The sequence below is a fragment of the Rhinoderma darwinii genome, chromosome 13, assembly GCF_050947455.1.
Source record: "Rhinoderma darwinii isolate aRhiDar2 chromosome 13, aRhiDar2.hap1, whole genome shotgun sequence".
Lineage (NCBI taxonomy): Eukaryota > Metazoa > Chordata > Amphibia > Anura > Rhinodermatidae > Rhinoderma > Rhinoderma darwinii.
This window is the reverse complement of record NC_134699.1, coordinates 47,364,568-47,387,140: the sequence shown is the minus strand read 5'-3', so window position 1 is coordinate 47,387,140 and position 22,573 is coordinate 47,364,568. Positions and strand designations below refer to the sequence as shown.

The 22,573-nt window shown below is 41.4% G+C and overlaps 1 protein-coding gene across 1 annotated transcript in view; it reads left to right on the top strand.

The window, feature by feature from the left end:
• The window catches only part of CYGB (cytoglobin), a 29,097-nt gene extending 6,824 nt beyond the window's left edge, over nucleotides 1–22,273 (top strand). Inside the window, exons 2-3 of the mRNA XM_075845491.1 lie at nucleotides 18,361–18,592; nucleotides 21,093–22,273. Coding sequence (XP_075701606.1) covers nucleotides 18,361–18,592; nucleotides 21,093–21,257 — 397 coding nt within the window. The 3' untranslated portion in view covers nucleotides 21,258–22,273. The remainder of the gene's footprint in view (nucleotides 1–18,360; nucleotides 18,593–21,092) is intronic.
• Nucleotides 22,274–22,573: the final 300 nt, after the last annotated feature.

Below are 22,573 nucleotides of genomic sequence, written 5' to 3'. Positions count from 1 at the left end.
GGGAAAAACTGATTTTATCGGCAGATACTCGGACCCTGTCGTGTGAATGAGGCGTAAGGCTCCTTTTCTCCAGAAAATACTAGAGGACCCCTTTAAAATAGGAGTGGATCTCTGCTGACAGGTTATAAACGTGTTGCCTATGGAAGTCCATCACACACCGTCCACTAAGCTAGCCTTTATGATACTTTAAATATACCTAATATGTGGTATTTGGGCTCCACATTGGTTTTAAATTCATTCCAATTGGGTTTAATATCATAATTTACAAATGGACATCATCTTGTTTTACCCTTCTAAGATGGCTGCCTTGTACTGTAGTGCCTGTCAGTGCTCCTGTCTACGTGTTGTGCACACAGGAGAATTCTCTCAGGTATTCTTATAACAGTATACAAGAGGCCGGTTCTTCACTCAACACAACTGTCATAATGGCGCATTCCCACCATTACATAAAATTTATGAAGGATACACACACACACACACACACACACACACACACACACATATATATATACACACACACACACACACACACACACATATATACACATATATATATACACACACATACATACACATACATATATACACACACATACATACACACATACAAAATATAAAGAGGAGCGGAACATTAAAGAACTGAGGAAATAGGTCACGTTGTCAGTTCTGATTCCATTCCTACTGAACATAAAGCTGTAATCTCCCTCCACTAGTTTCACAGTGACTATATTCCTGGTCACATGGATATCGGTTCTACACCTATACCATAAGGCTATATAACGTAGAGAAGAGATGCTATCCTCCGTTATTTTCTACATGTGCATCTTTACTGTTATGGATGGATTTTAGGGAAGCTCCTGTCACCTGTATTCTTCTCCACCACGTTCTCAATACCTGTTACCTCCTCCTAATCCTCTTTCTCCTCCTCTTCTCGATCTGTTTCCTGCTGCTTCCCTGGCATCTCCTGGACCATTTGTGAATTAACCGAGGGCGGCTGTTATAATTACATAGTTAATTAGCATCTGCTCATTAAATTGGAATTACATGCTGACTGTGAGGGGCCAGGCCCTGCCACAGTGCGGTAGTATTAATATATAATGTGTTTATATAACATATATACTTGTGGGTATTCATGCAATTAATGAATTCCCTCTGGCCCCTCAGGCCTTGGAAATTGTTAACCCTTTTTTTTAAAGCCTTTCTTTTGTTACCCCGGGATTTTTTACCCATAGAGCATGAAGATGATTGGCAGATACCATCGACGGTGTGCCAGGATGTTCATTCAGAGACTGTGATACTCAATATATGTATACAGCACTGCATACAAATATACTGATCAGAAAGTTTGTGCATAATAGTACAAATCATTCACCAATACAGTGTTTACACCTATACACACCTTTATTGTGTATGCATCACAGAGTCACAATGCATGATGCCCGCTGTTGCATCACATATGTTTGTTTCCTACTTTAAACTCCATCCCCTATTACCAAGGGTTGTACGTACTATAGGTAAAACTCCTGAAACTTATATAGAAGGCAGGGATGGTGGAGCACTGTCTCAGGTCGGACCGATCCCTCTTCTTCATGGGCAGTGGGACATGCGCAGGGCTAGCCTTGTTCACAGGCACCACAACATGGGCAAATAAGGGAGTGAGGGAACTGGTCCAAGGGCCACTCCGTCCTTCTTTCCTACAAAAGGACTTGAAAGAAAATGGCAAACAAACAACAGGTCCTCTTGTTCTGGATTAGGGACGGTTGGGGTTGTATATATCAACATCAAGAGGGAGGATTCTTTCCTCTTTATATATCCTTTCCTCTTACTATTTGAAGTGACCTTGAATATGCTGTCAGGGCTAAATAACTATTTTATCCCCCACTCCTGTAGGATCGACTTTTCACCATGACTTTCAGTCTGACAATTTCCTGCAGGGACACTATAGTAGTCTGAGAACAGTCTATTTTTTAGTACTTTGAACAATGGTTTTTTTTAAATAATATTGGGGGCTTAGTCATCCATCCAGTCAGGGGTCTGGACAGTGACCTCCAGGTAACAGGCAACCCCTCAGTCTGCATGGGGCCTATGAGGAGAAAGAGCACCAGCTCAGGTTGGACTTATCTTCCCTCCACCAGTAGCGTGAGCATACGTAGGGTTCACCCAAACACGGGCACCGGGACGTGAACGAGTAGAGAGAGTATGAATTGTTTCAAAGGTCACTTCGTATTTCTTTCCTTAGTAAAATTTGATGGGTAAATGTCAAACAAGCGATGGGTCCGACTGCTCTGGGGTTGGTCAGATGGCATAAATCATCAACACTAAAGGGGGGCCTATTCTGATTTTTGCAAGAATCTCTTCTTATTACTATTAAATGAAGTATTGAAGAGAGTTGTACTATATAATACTGCTAGTCTTGCATTTACCAAAAGAACGAACAGGTATCTAAAAGGGGGAGTAGCATAGTATAGGCTTTATATTTTGCTTTTTTTTATGCCTCCTTATTAATTGCAGCCAATTCTTTTTACCCAGGATGAAAATGATGACTACATCTGATAGTCATCATCTTGTGAGACTGAAAGTAGAAAACTGAGGAGAGGTGACCAGATAGAAGAATGCTCTGATTTACATCCGAAAAGTGCATGTTTTATGCTGGCCTTATTTTGGAGAGTACAATTCCTGTGTAAAAGGGGTCCTGGGGATGACCCGGGAAGAACTTGTACCAGGTCACTGTGCTGGTCTTAATGGTACTTTATAGTATAAACTGTGGTTCATAGACACCGGGGATAATTTATCAACCGCTCCATGCCAGTTTTCTGGCATAGAAAAGTCACAAAAGAGCCCAATAGCCGCAATTTGTTGTGTCACCCTCGCCAATTTTGTAGAAATGGGTGTGGCTTCAGAGAAAGAAGGTGGGGACAAAAATGTATTAGAATTTACTCCAGAAAACTGGCATTAATTATAATGGAAAGCTACATCAGCTCCTAGATGGCATAGCTTTCGCTTTATGGGGAGTAGCAAGGTAGAAGCCTGTGCTGAATCTCTACCTTGCCCCCCATCAGACTACCCGCCGCCCCTACCCCAATGGATAGTTAAATAAAAAAATTAAATACCCATCTCATCGCTCCTCTTCTCTCCTCCTGCTCCCTCATCACTATACAATTGAATGAAGACTGGCAGCGTCAGGACATTGTATGCGACACTGCACTGATAACGTGGAAGTGCTGCATGGTATATAAGGCCCCGAAGCTGCTTGGTGTTAGGACCTTGTACGAGTGGCGCTGGAGAGATGAGGGGAGAAGAGGAACAGTAAGGGGAGTATGAGTTTTTTTATTTGTAGGGGGAATTGATAGCACAAGGCCACAGTCTTTGCGCCACAATTGCCGTGCACAGCTTAACTGCTTTTGCCTCTTAATAAATGTTTCACATGTTACTCCAACTATTCTTACTACTAATAATCGTATTAATATAGTTTCAAACGCCAGTCTTACTAAATTGCCCCAATAATGTTTTTCTAAAGACAGAGATCAGGATAGATCTTGTGTTATCTCTATGTCACCTTGAAACCAACTTAAATTTTGTTCACATGGACTTTGCAATTGCAACTAAAAAGTTCAAACTACATCAAATTGAGAAGGGTTCTTCCATGCAAAGCCTTCTTGGTCATTCCACAGATTTTTTGTAAACCATTCCTAAAACTGGCCATAGGTATTACATTTTTGTTGTCTCATTTTGAACGTGTATGTTATGGCAGGAAGGAGGTGAAGGGAACAAGTGAGCCCTAATCTACCCACCGCCCTGTCCCTGCCTACTTGCAACGACCCGCCCTAGGCGACGGGGTACAACTTGGTGGCGGTCCCTACGCTGACTAAGTGCAAGGGGATACAAACAGGGAACAAGCAAGGGAAGGGGCAGTAGCCCACGGAACACCGTGAGGAAACGGAGTGGTGAACGAGCCAGTCAGGATCAGGATGTAATGGAGTATACCAACGCAGAGCACGGAGCAGGAAGCAAGCCATTGGCAGAGCAAAGCAGGATAAGCGGGAACTGAAGCAAGGCAGAAGCACGGCAGAAGCAGGCTGGAGCAAGGCAGCAGTGGGGCCAGGAAACCAGGAAGAATAACAAGCAATGAGGAAGAGAAAACGGCAGGTATAAATGGACAGGGGGCGGAGCTAACTCCGACTGACCAGGCCGCGATAGGCTCTCCCACTCCTGAGCCTGCCACCCTGATTGGTGGGAGCCGGTGTCAGTCTAAGAGGTCTGGCCTCAGGTGTCGACTGATTAATCCTGGGAGTATCCACAGACGTAGTGCCTGGCAGATCCTTTACAGTGTCAGATCTAACAGAATGTATTTTTTCCATCCAATTTTTGTATGTTTATTTGGAGATAAGTGCAACCAAAAGTATCAAGCAGCTTTTGATCCTCTTGCTCCATTGAAACAATGTGCATGGTTGGCAGAAGCGAACAAGCAGATTAATGAGGGAATTATGAACGATGGCCGACTTTGTCTATATGTTATAATGCTAAAAGTTGGTTAAGACGGTTGTCACATGAAGAGAACCCTAGTTCATATGCCCTATTAGGGTGGTCATAAAGGGTGGTCCTTTAAGAGCCGCTCCCGCTCTGGTGGACAGAGATTTATCTGAAAGGCTACCATGTAATACTACATTTCCCCTGCACTTGTAAAGTTCTAGGATCATTTTTAGATCATTAGAAAAGTTCTAGGGTCATTTATTTTCTAGTCAGCTGCAACTACGAAAATGTCAAAGAAAATCATAAACCTGCTAAACAATACAAATTATTTTTCAATTAATATTCAGAATCATTTTATCAATGGTACGAACGACTAAATCCAGCTGATAGAAGTCCGATTAATCATTACGAGCACTTATCTTTCATGGTTACATTTTTAACCCCTTAGTGACCAGCCTATTTTAGGTCTTAATGACCAAGCAATTTTTTTCATTTTTCCATCGTCGCATTTAAAGAGCTATAACTTTTTTATTTTACTGTCGACTTAGCTGTATGAGGACTTTTTTTTTCGCGGGATTAGTTGTATTTTTTAATGGCGCCATTTAGAGGTACATATAATTTATTACCTTTAATTAACTTTTTTAAGAGGGAATAGAAAAAAAACAGCAATTCCGCCATTGTTCTATGCGTTTTAAATGTATGCTGTTCACCGTGCAGAGTAAATAACATGTTACCTTTGTTCTATGGGTCGGTATTCAGTCAATGTAGTGATATGAGGGCTTGTTTTTTGCGGAACGAGACGTAGTTTTCATTGGTACTTTTTTGGGGGTACATGGGACTTATTGATCAACTTTTATTTATACTTTTTTGGGGGGGCAATGGAACAAATGAGCAATTCTTTACGCCGTTCACCTTACGGTTTAACTTACATGTTACCTTTATTGTTTGGGTCATTATGGTCACGGTGATACCATATGTGTACTTTTATTATTTTTTTACACTTTTACTAAATAAAACCATTTTTTAATGGAAAAAATGTTTGTTTGTTTTTTCAACTGTAATTTTTATGAATATTTTTTATTTCACATTAATTCCCACTAGGGGACTTCACAATGCGATCTCTTGATCACAGATATAATGCTTTGGTATACATAGCATACCAAAGCATTATTGCCTGTCAGTTTAAAACGGACAGGCAATCTATTAGGCCATGCCTCTGGCACGTCCTAATAGGCATATGAATGGCCGGGAACAGAATGTAGCCGTCCATTCATCGCCTATAGTGCAGGAGGGGGTGGTGGCAGCTGGTTCAGTGGCACCGCCACCCTCTGAGAGGCAGCAGGCCACCGTCATGGACCCTGGCACCCCCCGCCTGCCCCCGCTAGCTACGCCCCTGCGCGATCGCGTTTTCGGGGCCACCGATGAGTGACAGACGGAGCTCTCTCCCTCCCTTAAGGTGTTAAACGGCCGCGATCAAAGTAAACTTCGATCTCTACCGTTGAAGCAGAAGCCCGGCTGTCATGAGACAGCCGAGCACCCGCTCCAGCCTGCACGGGACATCCGTGCAGGACTTAGACTAAGGGGGTCTTAGGCTAGGCCACTGCCTTTTCACAGCAGCCTAGTGACCGCCGTGAAAAGGCTTATTGGTGGTCACTAAGGGGTTCATTTTGAATTGTTAACGGTAAACACTACAATTATGGATAAAAATGCATGTGGGTAGTTGCATACATAGAAGATAGGGGGCCTCATAGCAAAGATCCAATAGTGCTCCTCATTATGGTGTTTGTTTCTCCCTTCACGCCCTTTCCACGACTCTTGAGCCGATTCACCACCCCCTTGTTTGCAAACAATGCAATTCCTCTGGTTCTGGCCATATGATAGTAAAAGGGATGGGACCAACGAGGGCAGGGCCACCTGTCTCCAAAAGCCCCATAGGCTGCCATATGGTACGTATTTCCTTGAATGCAAAGGTATGATATTTCCCATGATGTCAATAATTTTCCATGGAAAAAAAAATTCATATCATCGAAAATATTTCCCTGTGTATGCCCCTTTTACAATGAGTGTTCTAATCTTAAGAAAATCTAACTATGGGGTTAATTTTATTAATTGATGGCAATGTTATGCTAATCAACTATTAATTATGTTTTATTTTGATTTACAAACTAATAACCTCTGGTTGTGTAAACTTCTTTATATCCAGTGTACATATTACTTTTTAATATTAATGTGTTTTAGGACCTTTGAAGTGTCACATAGGAATTCTTCCCAACCTGAGGCCAATTGGAAACAGCTTTAATGCTGTTATGTCAGTGACAATAGACATTGGGATCTTTGAAAAGTTTAAATTTATGGACTCTGCCCAGTCAAGGTTTGCTAGAAGCAGATGTTCTATTTGGACAACAAACTACTTCCATGTGTCCTACAACCCTTACAAACAGATGTCAAATTCTATTTTAAACTAAAGATCCTCTTACACCAGCCAATTTTTGCCAGTGCAACTAGATTGTTGATCAACGCTTGTTTGCTCCGGTCACACGGAGGTATGGATGGGGACGAGTGGTCGTTACTCCGATCGCTCGTCCCCATACATTATCATCATGTCGGCAGCATGTCCCCCTGTTTACTCAGGGAGATGTGCGGCCGACAACAATAATTTTTCCCTTTTTTAAAACGTTATAACAAAGCAGATGATCGAGCGTTTGCTCGTTCATCTGCTGATCGCTGCCCTATTTACACAGGGTAATTATTGCCAACAAGCGTTCTAAGAATGATCATTTGCCCGATAATTTGCCCATGTAAAATGGCCTTAAGACATATGCATCTTGTTATAGATCTTAAATATCTGGGATAGCCATGGCATGTTTTATTTATATACTAATTAGAAATGCTCATTTTAATTAGACTATTAAAGGAGTAAAGCGGATTATAAATTACATGGACAAAGGTTGTTTTTATGAGACAAACCCTTTAAGCCCACATGGAGTCTTTTTGTTGGCTCATTCCTCCGAAGATTATAATTTGTTGTCCCTTCAAAAGGTCCAGCTCAACATTCGCAGGCCATAAACATGTTGGATTTACATGTTGTAATTATTCAAAGCTCTGACTCGGGTTATGATTACTAGAAAGAGTACAATTGTACTAAAAATAGCATTTTTTTTAAATAAGATGCAAACAACTTCTTTCTCCAGATTGGAGACTTACATTAGGAGACCATTCATTCCTTTGCTGATGACTGAAAATGACTAGCGTTTCACAAAATTTCTTTACATATCGAAATAATTTCAGCTACGACGATAGTGATTATTGCAGTTGACTACAGATCACTTGTTTGCAGAGATTATTACGGATTAATCTTTCACATGTTGACATGAAAATACCGGATACTATTTTAAAGGGTTTGTATGAAATGATAAAAAAGGGATTTTTTTTCCCCCAGGAACAGTGCCACTCTTGACCATAAGTTTTGTCTGGTATTGCAGCTCAGCTATTAAGGATCTGCCAGGCACAGCTTCTGTATCCACACCCATAGGTAATCAGTCTGCACCTGCTTCTATGTCTGTGAGACTGACTCCATCTTCCACCACTCCTGGCAGGCTTAGGAGTGGGAGAGCCTATCACAGCCTGGCCAGATGGAGCTAGCTCCCACCCTCTGTCTATTTATACCTGCCTTTCCTGTTCCTCCTTGCTTGTGATTCTTGTTTTGTTTCCTGGCCCTGCTGCAGCTTCTTTAACCATGTGACCCTGCTTCATATCGACCCTGGCTTACTGACTACTCTCCTGCTCTGCGTTTGGTACCTCGTACACTCCTGGTTTGACTCGGCTTGTTCACTACTCTCCTGCTCTGCGTTTGGTACCTCGTACACTCCTGGTTTGACTCGGCTCGTTCACCACTCTTGTTGCTCACGGTGTTGCCGTGGGCAACTGCCCCTTTTCCCTTGCTTCTGTGTACCCTTGTCTGTTTGTCTGTCGGGCACTTATTGAGCGTAGGGACCGTCGCCCAGTTGTACCCCGTCGCCTAGGGCGGGTCGTTGCAAGTAGGCAGGGACTGAGTGGCGGGTAGATTAGGGCTCACTTGTCTGTTTCCTTACCCCCATCATTACATCAGCCCAATACAAGTGAATGGGGTTAAGCTGCAATACTAGACACAGGCCATGTAAAAAAAAAAAAAACACTGTTTTTTTGTGAACAAAGCAGAACTCTTTCTAATTTAATACAAACCCTTAAAAATCAGATAATGAGTCAATATCTTCACATTATTAAAGAAAAAAAATGTAAACAGTGAAAATATTTTGGAAATCTTTATGATCAGTGATTGTTTTTTGCTGTTTGCTACTTAAAAAGTAACACATGAGTAGTAGTGGAAGCCCAGGACCTAATAAAAAGGGCCCAGGACTGCCATAGCCATATGCCCAGGGGTGTAGCTAGGGGGGGCATGTGCCCCGGGCACAACTAGGTGGTAGGGAAGAGGGGGCGGACACCTGCAGCAGGGATCAGCTTTAGGAAGAGCCAGAAGTTCTGACTGGGGTCTGTGATGGCCCGGGTGTGGACCAGTCCAGTCACCTGACCAGTGACAGGAGATCAGATGACTCAGGTCAGGTGACTGGACTGGTCCACTCCCGGACTGTCACCGACCCTAGTCAGAAGGAACTCTGCCGCTGCCTGCGCCGCATGACCTCCTCGGCTCCTCCAGTGTGTCACATCAGGCAGACCGGAAAGTGGTAGCGGTAGTCTACCACTCTCCACTCTGTTTACAGTGTGGCGCTAATTACAAGGGGAGAAGTGTGGCTCTATTTACAAAGGGGGGAGTGTGGCTCTATTTACAAAGGGGGGAGTGTGGCTCTATTTACAAAGGGGGGTGTGTGGCTCTATTTACAAAGGGGGGGTGTGTGGCTCTATTTACAAAGGGGGGGTGTGTGGCGCTATTTACAAAGGGGGGGTGTGTGGCGCTATTTACAAAGGGGGGGTTTGTGGTGCTATTTACAAAGGGGGGTGTGTGGCGCTATTTACAAAGGGGGGGTGTGTGGCGCTATTTACAAAGGGGGGGTGTGTGGCGCTATTTACAAAGGGGGGGGGGGGGGGAGTGTGGCGCTATTTACAAGGGGATGGGAGTGTGACACTATTTACAAGGGGATGGGAGTGTGACACTATTTACAAGGGGATGGGAGTGTGGTGCTATTTACAAGGGGGTGGGAGTGTGGTGCAATTTACAAGGGGGGCAGCAGGCTGTGTGTGGCACTATCTACAAGGGGAGGAGTATGGTGCTATTTACAAGGGGGGAGTGTGTCTCTATCTACAAGGGGGGCAGCGGGCTGTGTGTGGCACTATCTACAAGGGGGGCTATGTGGCGCTATTTACAAGGGGGGCTGTGTGTGGCGCTATCTACAAGGGGTGCTGTGTGAAGCGGTTTACAAGGGAGGGCTGTGTGGCACTGTTTATGAGTAGGAGCAGTGTGGCGCTATTTACAAGGAAAGCAGTGTGGCACTATTTACAAGAGGAGGCTGTGTGGCACTATATACAAGGGGGGCTGTGTGGCACTATATACAAGGGGGGCTGTATAGCACTTTTTACAAGATGGGGGCTATGTTGCGCTATATACAAGGGGGGCTGTGTTGCGCTATTTACAAGGGGTTCTGTGTGGCGCTATATACAATGGGGGCTGTGTGGCACTATCTAAAAGGGGGGCTGTGTGGAGCTATCTACAAGGGGGGCTGTGTGGCGCTATCTACAAAAGAGGGGCTGTGTGTGGCACTCTTCACAAGGGGGCTGCATGTGGCACTATCTACAAGGGGGGCTATTTAGGAGGGGTTGTGTGGCGTTATCTACAATGGGGGCTGTGTGGCGCTATCTACAATGGGGGGGCTGTGTGTGGAGCTATCTACAAGGGGAACTATGTGTGGAGCTTTCTACATGGGGCTGTGTGTGGCACTATCTACAAGAGGGTACTGTGTGGTGTTATATACAAGACAGGGGCTGTGTGTGGCGCTATCTACAGAGGGCTGTGTGTCGCCTCTTTAATTTATTTTTATGTTATATAAACCTTATATAACCATATAGCTTGTAAAATGTAGAAATGCTTTTATGCTCGAGTTAAATTAACAAAAATTGTGAAAAAAAATTACACCGCATTGATTGCTAGAGAAAGCAAACATGGCGAGGGGGAAGGAGATGTTGGGAAATAAGTTGGGGAGGCGCCAATCTGAATCTTTGCCCCGGGTGCAGGAGAACCTAGCTACGCCTTTGCATATGCCTATTAGACCATGTCAAAGGCTCGGCCTAATAGATTGCCTTTCAGTTTATTACTGACAGGGAATAGTGCTTTGGTATACTGACTATACCAAAGCATTATGAAAGCGATTAGTAGATTGCATTGTAAAGTTCCCTAGTGGGACGGAAATAATTAGAGGCAAATTCTTTAATAAAGTTAAAGTTTATAAAAAAAAAAAAAAAAGTTAAACTTTTTCATAAAAAGTGGTTTTATTTTCCATAAATAATGTAAAATAATAAAAATAAAATAAAAAACGTTGGCAAAATAGTTTCTTTTTCCGTTCCCCCATCCAAAAATTTTTATAGACGTTAATCAATGTATATGTGCTTCAAAATGGTTCTATTAAAAATATAAGACTCATCCCGCAAAAACAAGCCCACATAAGACTACATTGATGGAAAAATAAAAATAAAGTTATGGCTCTTGCTATAAAGCCACATAAAAAAAATTTTGCCCATGAAATATGCTATTGTTGTGCAAAAGTGAACACATAAAAAAAATATATACATATTTAATATCACCGTTATCGTATAGAATAAAGGTAACATGTTAATAATGCCGGACATTAAATGGCATAAATTCAAAAAACGCATAAAACAATGGCAGAATTGCAGTTTTTTTCCAAATTGGTGCCATTGCAAAATACAACTCATCATGCACCAAGGAAGTTCTGGTACATCTACGTAGATGAAAAATAAGTTATGGCTCTCTAATGCGAAGGTCTAAAAACGAAAAATATTCAGCCAAAATAAGCTCTGTAATGAAGGGAGTAAACCTTCCAGTAATGAAGTGGTTAAACATCAATCCCCTGATACATTTAAATGATTTAAAAATACTCCATTTGGCATGTACTGCTTAAAGGGGTTTTCCAGGTACACTAAATTTTCGGGGCGGGCAGTGCACGAGCACTGAGGAATTTCATGACCATGAAGAAAATGGGGCAGACATTGAGGCGTAAGCAAAGAATTGAACGGGGCGGGCATTGAGGCTGTGGACCAATAGGATGCCTTAAACCCTGGACTCCTGACGTATACCCGGGTTAGAGGCAACCTATTGGTCCACAGCCTCCGCCGTTCATTCTTTGCTTATGCTTCAATGCCAGACCTGTGTCGATACTCAGTGAGGTATGAACACAGGTCTGTCTGCATAATAACGCTCGTACACGAGCGTGTCGAAGCAAAAAAAAAAAAAACTAAGATGAAAAGCAGACCTCCGGCCGGTCAGAGGTAGGGTTAATAGGAACAAATGCGTTCCGATTTTTGGCAGAATGCATATAAGGAATTTTATTTAATTTTGACAGAGTATTACTACAAAAATGTTGTATCCCTGGAAAAGCCCTTTAATTCAATGCTCAAAAATCTACAAATAAGTAACTTTGTAAATACGGTTTTACTTATGTTGCACTGATGAGTAACATTGTGTTTACTTCTATCCTGTTACCCCTGTTACCAGACATCAGTTCATTGTGGCAGCTTAGGCTAAGGGCCTGTTGACATCAGCATTCGCTTTCCGTTGATGGGTTCCGTCTGAGCTTTCCTTTGGAGGAACCCATCAACGGAAAGGCAAACTAAAGCCATGGCTGCCGTTTGCATTACCATTGATTTCAATGGGAATGCTTCCGTTGCAAATGGTTTCCGTCTGCCTCAGTTTCGTAGGGTTTCCATATTTTTATGGAAAGTCGACTGCGCTATTGATTCTGTCAAAACAACACAACCGCTACAGAGCCAAACGGACCCATTAGCAACAGAAGCATTACCATTGAAATCAATGGTAATGCATACAGAAGCCATGGTTTCCATTTGCCTTTCCGTTGATGGGTTCCCCCGACGGCAAGCTCAGACGGAACCCATCAACGGAAAGCGAATACTGATGTGAACAGGCCCTAAGTTCACATATAGTTTTTACTGTACGTGTGACGTGCACGTTTTGACATGAAAAAAACTGTCAAAACGTGCGCCAAAGCGTGTACATTGATTTCTATGGTCAGGACGAACGCCCTAATGGTGGAGCTTGTGCATACGTTTTGTGTGCTTATGTTCTATCCTTTTTTTTCCCATGTCCTGAAAAGCGTAGTCTACTACGCTTTTAAGTATTTTCCAAATCATATACCACACGCATACGTTTTTATTTGTATTGAAGTCAATGGCGACGTATAGATGACGTATTTTTTTTCCACTCAATTTTTATAGAAATTTTTTTATAATACAAAAGCAAGTCAATAATCCAATACTGAACACCTTTGTGAAGGCATTGATATTGACATAGGGAGGGGACAGGTAAAAGGGATCATAATACAACATAGTCACTATGTGTATGGCAAATGTCAGTAGGAACAAATACATACAATATACTCCGTAGAGAAGAAATCCTTTGAGTAAACAGTTAAAGGTTAGAGATAAAATGAATACGTATTTACAATATCTAAACCAATGTGAGTTCTCCAGAAGGAAAGTCATTAGATAAAGAAAGGATGAGGGAACAGAGCTGATTGAGCCATCAAACCACAACTTCCACTCGGTCAGTAGTATAGAGCGTCTATAATAGGCTCCCGCAAAGGTCAATTCATGCCAATCGGCGTAACGACCGCTCGTCCCCATCCATAGCTCCGTGTGACAGGAGCAAACGAGCGCCGATCAATGATGTCTCACTAATCGGCGCTCGCTGCATCGGCCGGTGTAAAAGGGCCTTTAGCCTTAGATGCGTTGCTTTACATGCATTATCTTTTATAGTAGCCGATTTAACGCTACTAATCATTTAATCAAAAGCAAATCCATCTGTAATGAACAGAAACATTTCAGTTAATCAAACCTGGACATTTAGGTAACATGCAAATTTCTGGCTGGATCATTAACAATTACCATTATGTATATAAGCACTATACACGTTAAGTCGTTAAGTCACATGTCTGACAGCGGACTGGTGATAAACTGCTGTCAGTTTCCAATGGTAATTAGGAGAATTTTGAAAGCAGCTATGTATATAAATATACCCCCATCAGGAATATCCATGATTTATTCACATTATTAATGTGTTGATGGTCAACTATACAGCTCACAAGATATGAATGTACAACTTCATGCATTTGTGTTGTAGCAACATTATAACTTGCGTTTTTACTATTATTTACGTTTGTATTTGCGGGCTGTGACTATAGCTCAGCCATTATGTGGTTTCTATACACAGATGATATGTAGCATGACAACTCTTATAGCCACTGACATTTACTGTACATGGAACTTTTATTAGTTTTCCATTTGCATCGTTTAGTGCATTTTTATGAAAGCGTTTTTACAATATATCTGCAGGCTATATAGCTGTTCCAGTACAGAACACAGATTGTTAATGAGATTTATTACTGACTCGACTATGTGCATTAAGAATGTCTTTCTGGTCTTCCGACTGGACAATACGAAGTTAAACATTATCGGTTTATTTCATTTTTACACGGCAGTATTTCGGTCAGTATTTTGCATTGGTATATGAAAGCCAAGACCAAAAGTGGAACATAAAATGAAAAAAAGTGTTGATTTACAGCTTTCTTCTTTTGGACCGTCTGCTTGTTTTGGCTTTCAAACACTGATGCAAAATACTGAACAAAATACTGCCGTGTGAAAATAGCCTTGAGAAAATGAAAAATAAGAATACTCACCTAGCCATTGTCCTGGACCTCAATGTAAAATCTGTAACAGGGCCCCCTACAATGCGCCATTGTCTGCTTAGGTGACAGGGGTCTTTATTTCTAGGCCCCCTGTAGCTTTGCTGGTCCTCCTCAGATGCTGGATGACACTAATCCATTCACTTGACTGTGCCGACATGTAATTACGATGATTATTGCATATATACACTACCGTTCAAAAGTTTAGGGTCACTTAGAAATGTCCTTATTTTTGAAAGAAAAGCAGTTTTTTCAATGAAGATAACATTAAATTAATCAGAAATACACTGTTTTTGTGGTAAAATTGGTACATTGTTAATGTGGTAAATGACTATTCTAGCTACAAACGTCTGGTTTTTAATGCAATATCTACATAGGTGTATAGAGGCCCATTTCCAGCAACCATCACTCCAGTGTTCTAATGGTACATTGTGTTTGCTAACAGTGTTAGAAGGCTAAGGGATGATTAGAAAACACTTGAAAACCCTTGTGCAATTATGTTAGCGCCGCTGTAAACAGTTTTGCTGTTTAGAGGAGCTATAAAACTGACCTTCCTTTGAGCTAGTTGAGAATCTGGAGCATTACATTTGTGGGTTCGATTAAACTCTCAAATGGCGAGAAAAAGAGAGCTTTCATGTGAAACTCGGCAGTCTATTCTTGTTCTTAGAAATGAAGGCTATTCCATGAGAGAAATTGCCAAGAAACTGAAGATTTCCTACAACGGTGTGTACTACTCCCTTCAGAGGACAGCACAAACAGGCTCTAACCAGAGTAGAAAGAGAAGTGGGAGGCCCCGCTGCACAACTGAGCAACAAGACAAGTACATTAGAGTCTCTAGTTTGAGAAATAGACGCCTCACAGGTCCTTAACTGGCAGCTTCATTAAATAGTACCCGCAAAACGCCAGTGTCAACGTCTACAATGAAGAGGCGACTCCGGGATGCTGGCCTTCAGGGCAGAGTGGCAAAGAAAAAGCCATATCTGAGCCTGGCTAATAAAAGGAAAAGATTAATATGGGCAAAAGCACACAGACATTGGACAGAGGAAGATTGGAAAAAAGTGTTATTGACAGACAAATCAAAGTTTGAGGTGTTTGGATCACACAGAAGAACATTTGTGAGACGCAGAACAACTGAAAAGATGCTGGAAGAGTGCCTGACGCCATCTGTCAAGCATGGTGGAGGTAATGTGATGGTCTGGGGTTGCTTTGGTGCTGGTAAAGTGGGAGATTTGTACAAGGTAAAAGGCATTTTGAATAAGGAAGGCTATCATTCCATTTTCCAACGCCATGCCATACCCTGTGGACAGCGTTTAATTGGAGCCAATTTCATCCTACAACAGGACAATGACCCAAAGCACACCTCCAAATTATGCAAGAACTATTTAGGGAAGAAGCAGGCAGCTGGTAGTCTATCTGTAATGGAGTGGCTAGCGCAGTCACCAGATCTCAACCCCATAGAGCCATTGTGGGAGCAGCTTGACCGTATGGTACGCAAGAAGTGCCCATCAAGCCAATCCAACTTGTGGGAGGGCCTTCTGGAAGCATGGGGTGAAATTTCTCCCGATTACCTCAGCAAATTAACAGCTAGAATGCCAAAGGTCTGCAATGCTGTAATTGCTGCAAATGGAGCATTCTTTGACAAAAGCAAAGTTTGAAGGAGAAATTATTTAAAATAAAAAAGATCATTATTTCTAACCTTGTCAATGTCTTGACTATATTTTCTAGTCATTTTGCAACTCATTTGATAAATATAAGTGTGAGTTTTCATGGAAAACACAAAATTGTCTGGGTGACCCCAAACTTTTGAACGGTAGTGTGTGTGTGTGTATATATATATATATATATATATACACACACACACACACACACACACACACACACACACACACACACACACACACACACATATATATATTGCCATTGGTCTTAACACATGGAATTCTATTCCAGTAGAAATTCAAGGATATGATGGGAAAGATTATCTCCGTGGAAAATTGTTTCCATATGATAGAATGAAGACTCTTTGAAGACCCGAAAATGAAAAATATCACAACAGGGGGGAACTTCTATATATGGGGCCAGCTTTAGTGATTTGACAACCAATGTGTGGGCGATCATGTAGAAATCCCCCAAATACTCAATTGTTTGCACATTTAAATAGTAGTAGCAACAATTTTCTGTATTGTAAACGTAACTATACTGAAATACAGGAGCGAGGAGACTAAGAACATGAAGTAGTTAATGTAGTTATGGGGGCTCATGTAGTTACCTATCAAAAACGACATAGGGCCCAGTTACTGTAGTAACTGTTAATAGTCGTGGTGCGGGGGGGCCATGGGCAACTGCAACCCCTACAGCTATGCCACTGACCCTCAGGGAAGGTCATGGTTTGGAAATTCAGACTCTGGGCCCCTAGGATGCAGTCACATGTAACAGAACTTTTTTTGCGACTGAAAAGGAGTTCCATCCATCTGAATGTGGTTGTTTCTGCACCAGGTGTATGGATTTGTGCAAGTTCCATTCAGGTGAATGGAACTGATTTTCAGTCACAGAAAATTTCTGCAACAAAATTTATCGAGTGTAACTGCACCCTTATGCATAAATATAGTCACGTAACAGGTGTAAGGTATCGGCTCCTAGGCTTCTAAGGTGTCATGTCAGGGATTTGATCTACAGTACTGCATGTCTGTATAAAAAAAACAGAAGAAAATGGCCGATTTGCATGTCAATCCTCTGGAGGCTCCGCAACATGGCCTTATACCAGTAGTGAAATGTGCAGGATAAATTCACACTTGACTCCTGGTCCAAGGCAAAAAGGAAGACAACGGTACAATGGACTCCTTCTTTAGGTCAACAAAGACATGTGATGCACAGAGACAACACGCAAACATTTAACGTAAACAAAAAGTGCCATGTCTCTATTGTACCCTGAAACGCGTTGTCCTGTTTGAGACAGAATATAAACCTTTTAAATGATCTGAATTTCCTTTTGTGTCAGTGAAGTTCGCACCAGAGAAATCAATTATTTTTACACTGGACAAGGAGTCCGGTTTGGATTTATCCTGCACATTTAAAAAGCAACCTAGTGGAGTGGGAATCGTCCACAAAGGGGAATCCGGCACCAGCAGCATCTTCACATTACTAAACATATTGTTGTGCCTATATATTAGCACAACACAACAAGGTGAACCTTTTTAACGGATGAACAGCTGTTCCCTTTTAACCAATCATCCTCACCCTATGTAGCGCCGTTTTTTCCTTTTTCTCCAGCTCTTTATACAAGTAGCGGGAACAGGAAGGTAGGGCAACTTCACTAAAGGGGTGTTTCCATATGAAATGTTTATGGCATATCTAATGAGGGGGGTCTGAAATCTGGAATCCCCATATATTAGGAAAACAGGTGTCCTCTGGCCCACATTTGCCGCATGTCGAGACAAAGTGGTTCTCGTTCTGGTAGACCTAGCCTGCCCCTGTATTGCATGGTTGTCAATTTATTAGAGTGATCGCCATGTGATATTACATTTTTAAAAAATGAGTGGCCAGTGGCAGCTTCCCCTGGGCATAACAGCATATTGCCGTGTTGGCATTAATTTAAAAAGTATGTTACAACTAATGAGACAACCCCTATAATTTTTAATAGGATAGTAAAGTAAACTGGAATGAGTATGATCAGAGCTTACTTTTGCTTTTTGGATGTAGATAGTTTTGAACTGCAGAACCAGAAAGCCCTATAAATTAGACAGTGGGAGAATAAGGTTCCCCAATATCGCACAGGACTATGCATTGTAATTTTCATATGGAAGACACCACAATTTATAGATGTTAGCTAGAAAGTCCTGCCAATGCTTAGTGTTTGTTAGTTCTAAGCTTTGGCAGTTTTATTTTTACGTGTTTTATTATTTTGCACTTAAGTCTGATTCTCCCCATTTCTCTCCCCTTTGTCCTTTTCCTGACCTCTAAAATAAAGGTTCTTTGTCAACTTTCCATCTGCCAAGAAGTACTTTAGCCAGTTTAAGGACATGGAAGACCCCCTTGAGATGGAGCGCAGTGTTCAATTGCGCAAGCATGGCCTGAGGGTAGTAGGAGCTGTCAACAGTGTGGTTGAAAACCTTGCGGATCCAGAAAAAGTGGCCACAGTCCTGGCTATTGTGGGGAAAAGCCATGCAGTGAAACATAAGGTGGACCCTGTATTCTTTAAGGTAAGTGGTTGATAAAGACTGTCTACACTGATTGTCTACCCCAATCCTCTGAAATGCAGCTTTACTTACAGATGTAGTCAAGTTTATCTTGACATTTTGTCCTTTTCTCCATAAACATTCATAGCTGCTTTTAAAATTCTGCTACCACAAGTAGGACATCGGCATTGTTTTAAATGCATTTTGGATGTGAATAGAGTATAAGGCACGAGATACACAAACAGGTTATAGTGACAGTGAATCTACTCTTTAAACAAGGATATATTCAGTGGTCTGAGTAACAAGCACAAGGTTATGATAACCTATAAAAGAGATCGGTTGTCATCTGCTAATTTTGTATAAGAAGTGTGGACGTTTGCTTAAAATGTAAAGTGTCGCAGCAGTAATAAACCAGAACTGAAACGACCTGTAAATATAAGTTATTGACTTGAGTCATCTCCCTCTGAGAAGGGGTTAAAAATTATTTTCTGCCAGACTGCCACCTATTAGTTATATCTATTTTTCTGAAAGCTAGGTGACATCTAGTATAGCAACTATTATAGGTCCCCACACAGGTTGTCACCCAGCTAGATCGGACTCTTGAAATACATATCTGACTAGGCAGAGATATTGGAGTCAGTATTGGTTATTGCTTTCCTAGGTGGATTGGCTATTTAGGAGTCCGGGAAGGCTGCATGAGAAATCCAGTGGAAGCTGTAAAAGCCACCAAATTAATTGTTATGACCATGTCCCAGATTTCAAGAAATGCTAATAATTTTATCAACTTGACAGAAGAGGAAAATTCAAGGTCTTATATTTATAGGTGATTTTTATCTTAGGCGTTACGGCTCTTAATAATTATTCTAAAAATCAATTTGCTGTAAGCAAATGTCATCGCCAATTTTGGACAAGTTCAACCCACAAACTTCCTGGTACTGTCGTAAAGAGACATTGTACAGCTTATGAATGCATAGTTTAAAAATCTCTTAAGAGGGAAAAAATGAAAATACTCCAAAATGCATATTTTTTTGTACATTCAGAGCATCAGACATTAGCAGTACAAAAATCATTCCCATATAAAGACCTATACAAAAGTCAAAAGCCTGCCAAGGTCTTCAACCTTAATTTTGTTATTATTTTTTTTTGTTAAAACATACCTGGGGGTGTTAAACCACATTAAAGCAGATGTCTATCTGTGAGCTTATAAGCCTGTGTCTATAGGTGATGCTTATTTGCTATGGATTGTCTTCTGTTCCTGCTCGTTGCCTGCTTTTTAGCACCAATAGGGCACAGCTGTGATATACGAGTACAGCTAAGCTACAGGTCTGAAGTAGTCCAAAGATCCACCTCGTTCCTTATCATTGGTTTAGGCTACTGCTCTCTTGCTCCCTACTGAAGCTCCTCCTCTTCAGATTGGCTTCTGTGAATAAACACAAGCCCAACACAGGCTCACCAGGAAGTCAGTTCATGGAGAACAGGTTTCTATTACAAGGCAGAATGATAATAAAGTACAGACTACTAAACCACTAGTAAAAAACTGATTATTGGGTAATTGCCTCACATATACTGAGGCAAATGACTTAGGGTGGTTTCTGGAAATTTGCTAAAAGGCCAGTTTAGACCGGTTTGGCTGCATTTTCTAGTCCAGCTCACCGTAACTTTAATAGGGGTCTAGAATGATCTACGTTCAGTTCAGCAGAACAGCGGAGGTCCAGGTCTTGTGGCTATAATATGGGCAGTAAAATGTAACCATAGAAAATGGTCTAAGTATTGAAGAAAAAATAATAAATATTACGTTGATTAACAATTTACAACCAATAACTAAATAACAGTTGCCAAAATGGTTTTAGCCTGGCGTCAACTGCCAGTAATATGGTTCTGATCCTGTGGTCATGAATGCTATCCCTGGTGTCATTGGAAAATAGTTGTATTTGCAGGTAGGTGCCAACAGCTGGGGCGCCAAGAACCATATGTAGGTCCTAATTCCGCTGATTAGGAGAACAGCATTTTACAACAAGACTTTGTTACTTTTGCACAAGGAAAATGAGACTTTAGACAAAGTATCCCCTGGATATGATCAGTATCGTGAAGCTGCATGGATTCATCTCTTAATTCTGCGCAATTAAAGGAAATGACAATTACGGTCTTAGTTCCTGGCATCTGTCTTTCAGCACAGAGCTGACATGGCTAAAGTCGTTTCCTGATGGATTTGGACTTGTGTTTTCCTGTTACTCTCTGAATTGGATCTAAACTGTATTATAAAAAAAAAACAAAAAAAAAAAAACAGCATAACAAATCTGATGCCCCCAACAGGACTAGCTAATTCTAGCAAATAGGTTAAAATGACATTATTATATAAGCTACCCAAACACATGTGCAGGCTGCTGAAGGAATATCATGACGTGTAATGTAATAGTCGCATGGTTGTACATGAATTGCCCATTGGTGAATATATACATTGTATAATAGTTTAATGGTTCTTTGTTATATCTCTCTAATATTGGCTTCTTGTTCTCTGCACTAGATCCTGACTGGGGTGATGCTGGAGATCATTGCAGAAGCGTTAGCCAAAGATTTCACCCCGGAAGCACAGCTAGCTTGGAGCAAATTACGGAGCCACATATACAGTCATGTACTGGCAACATACAAGGAGGTGGGCTGGACACAGTACCCCAGTAATTCAGTGTGAGCAAATCCATCTCCCAGAGAGAGCCGAGCCAAGGACTTCAGATCCTAGCTATCTCAGATCTCTGGGACAGCTGGGGAGTATGGGTGGTGGGGAAAATAGGCCTGGGTAACTGGGTGGGCATGGGGTTATAATTACAGGGTCTCTACAAACTGGGTGGGTTGGGCTTTTTAATATGGCAGGAAAGTGCAGTATGGTTCATTTGACCTAGCCGCAAGCAAATAAAGTTTATACAACAGGCCGAATCACAAAAGAACAGGGTCAATCTCCGTGGGAGGGAGCAGTGACATATCATTCTAAAGGATCTAATTTTTCACAGTGCCGCTTCCATGTACATAATTGGGGTAATATTTTATCAGTGGATATAATATTATATCTTGCATTGTAAGCCAGGCTGTTTTGAGATTTGCCCTTGCTCTGTTAGTCACCGTTCCCTATTTTCTATGTGTTCTATAAGGGATGAGAAACAGATGGTTCAGATCCGCAGCTCACAAAAAGGGACCCCCCTGTACATGAAAGGGTTAATTTGACAACCCCTCTCAAAATTCCATCGTTTTGCTTGGCAAGCACTTGTATATGAAAATTACCCTTCGTTTCTCATAATGTTGCTTGGCTGGATCTGATTTGATCAAGTGGCTTCATGAGGCCAGTATATATAAATGTTTTAATAATTATGTTTTATTCTCAGTTATCAAAGAATCTCTATGGGACCAAATGTACAAGGTATTTTAGATTTGTATGGGCTAAATGATCGCGTTATAAAGAAGCAGAATCAGCTTAACATTGCAGTATATCATCTGGAAAATGCTATCAGCCTATGTCAGTAAGTAGGCCAATAAGCCACAACTAAAGAATTAAGACTTTGGCAGAATGCTTTGGATGATGGTGTGGGAGTGAAATTGTGGAATAGAGCTGTATACACACCTGGCCTGTGACATACTGTGTCAAAATGTGTCTGTCCATATATATAATGTTCTGTTTTACTGTGATATAGAAATAAAAACATACTATTGGATCTATACTGGACTTGGCCTCTATGTGAGTGAGTTGTGTTGCAGAGTTTTTGATTATGATAACAATGTCCGCATTATTTAATGTCAATTCTATACGGTATGCCAGAGTTCCACAACCATTTCTTGCTTGTGACGCAATTTTAAATATAAAAAGTGGTATTTTTATGATATGATACGATGATTCATAGTGTTAATTCCCAATGATATGGTTTTTTATCCTAGGGTCAAGTTTCAGGAACATTATGGCATACTTGGTGCCAATAGTATTTAGAGTTGCCACCAATTAGGAAGCCATAGGCAGGTGGG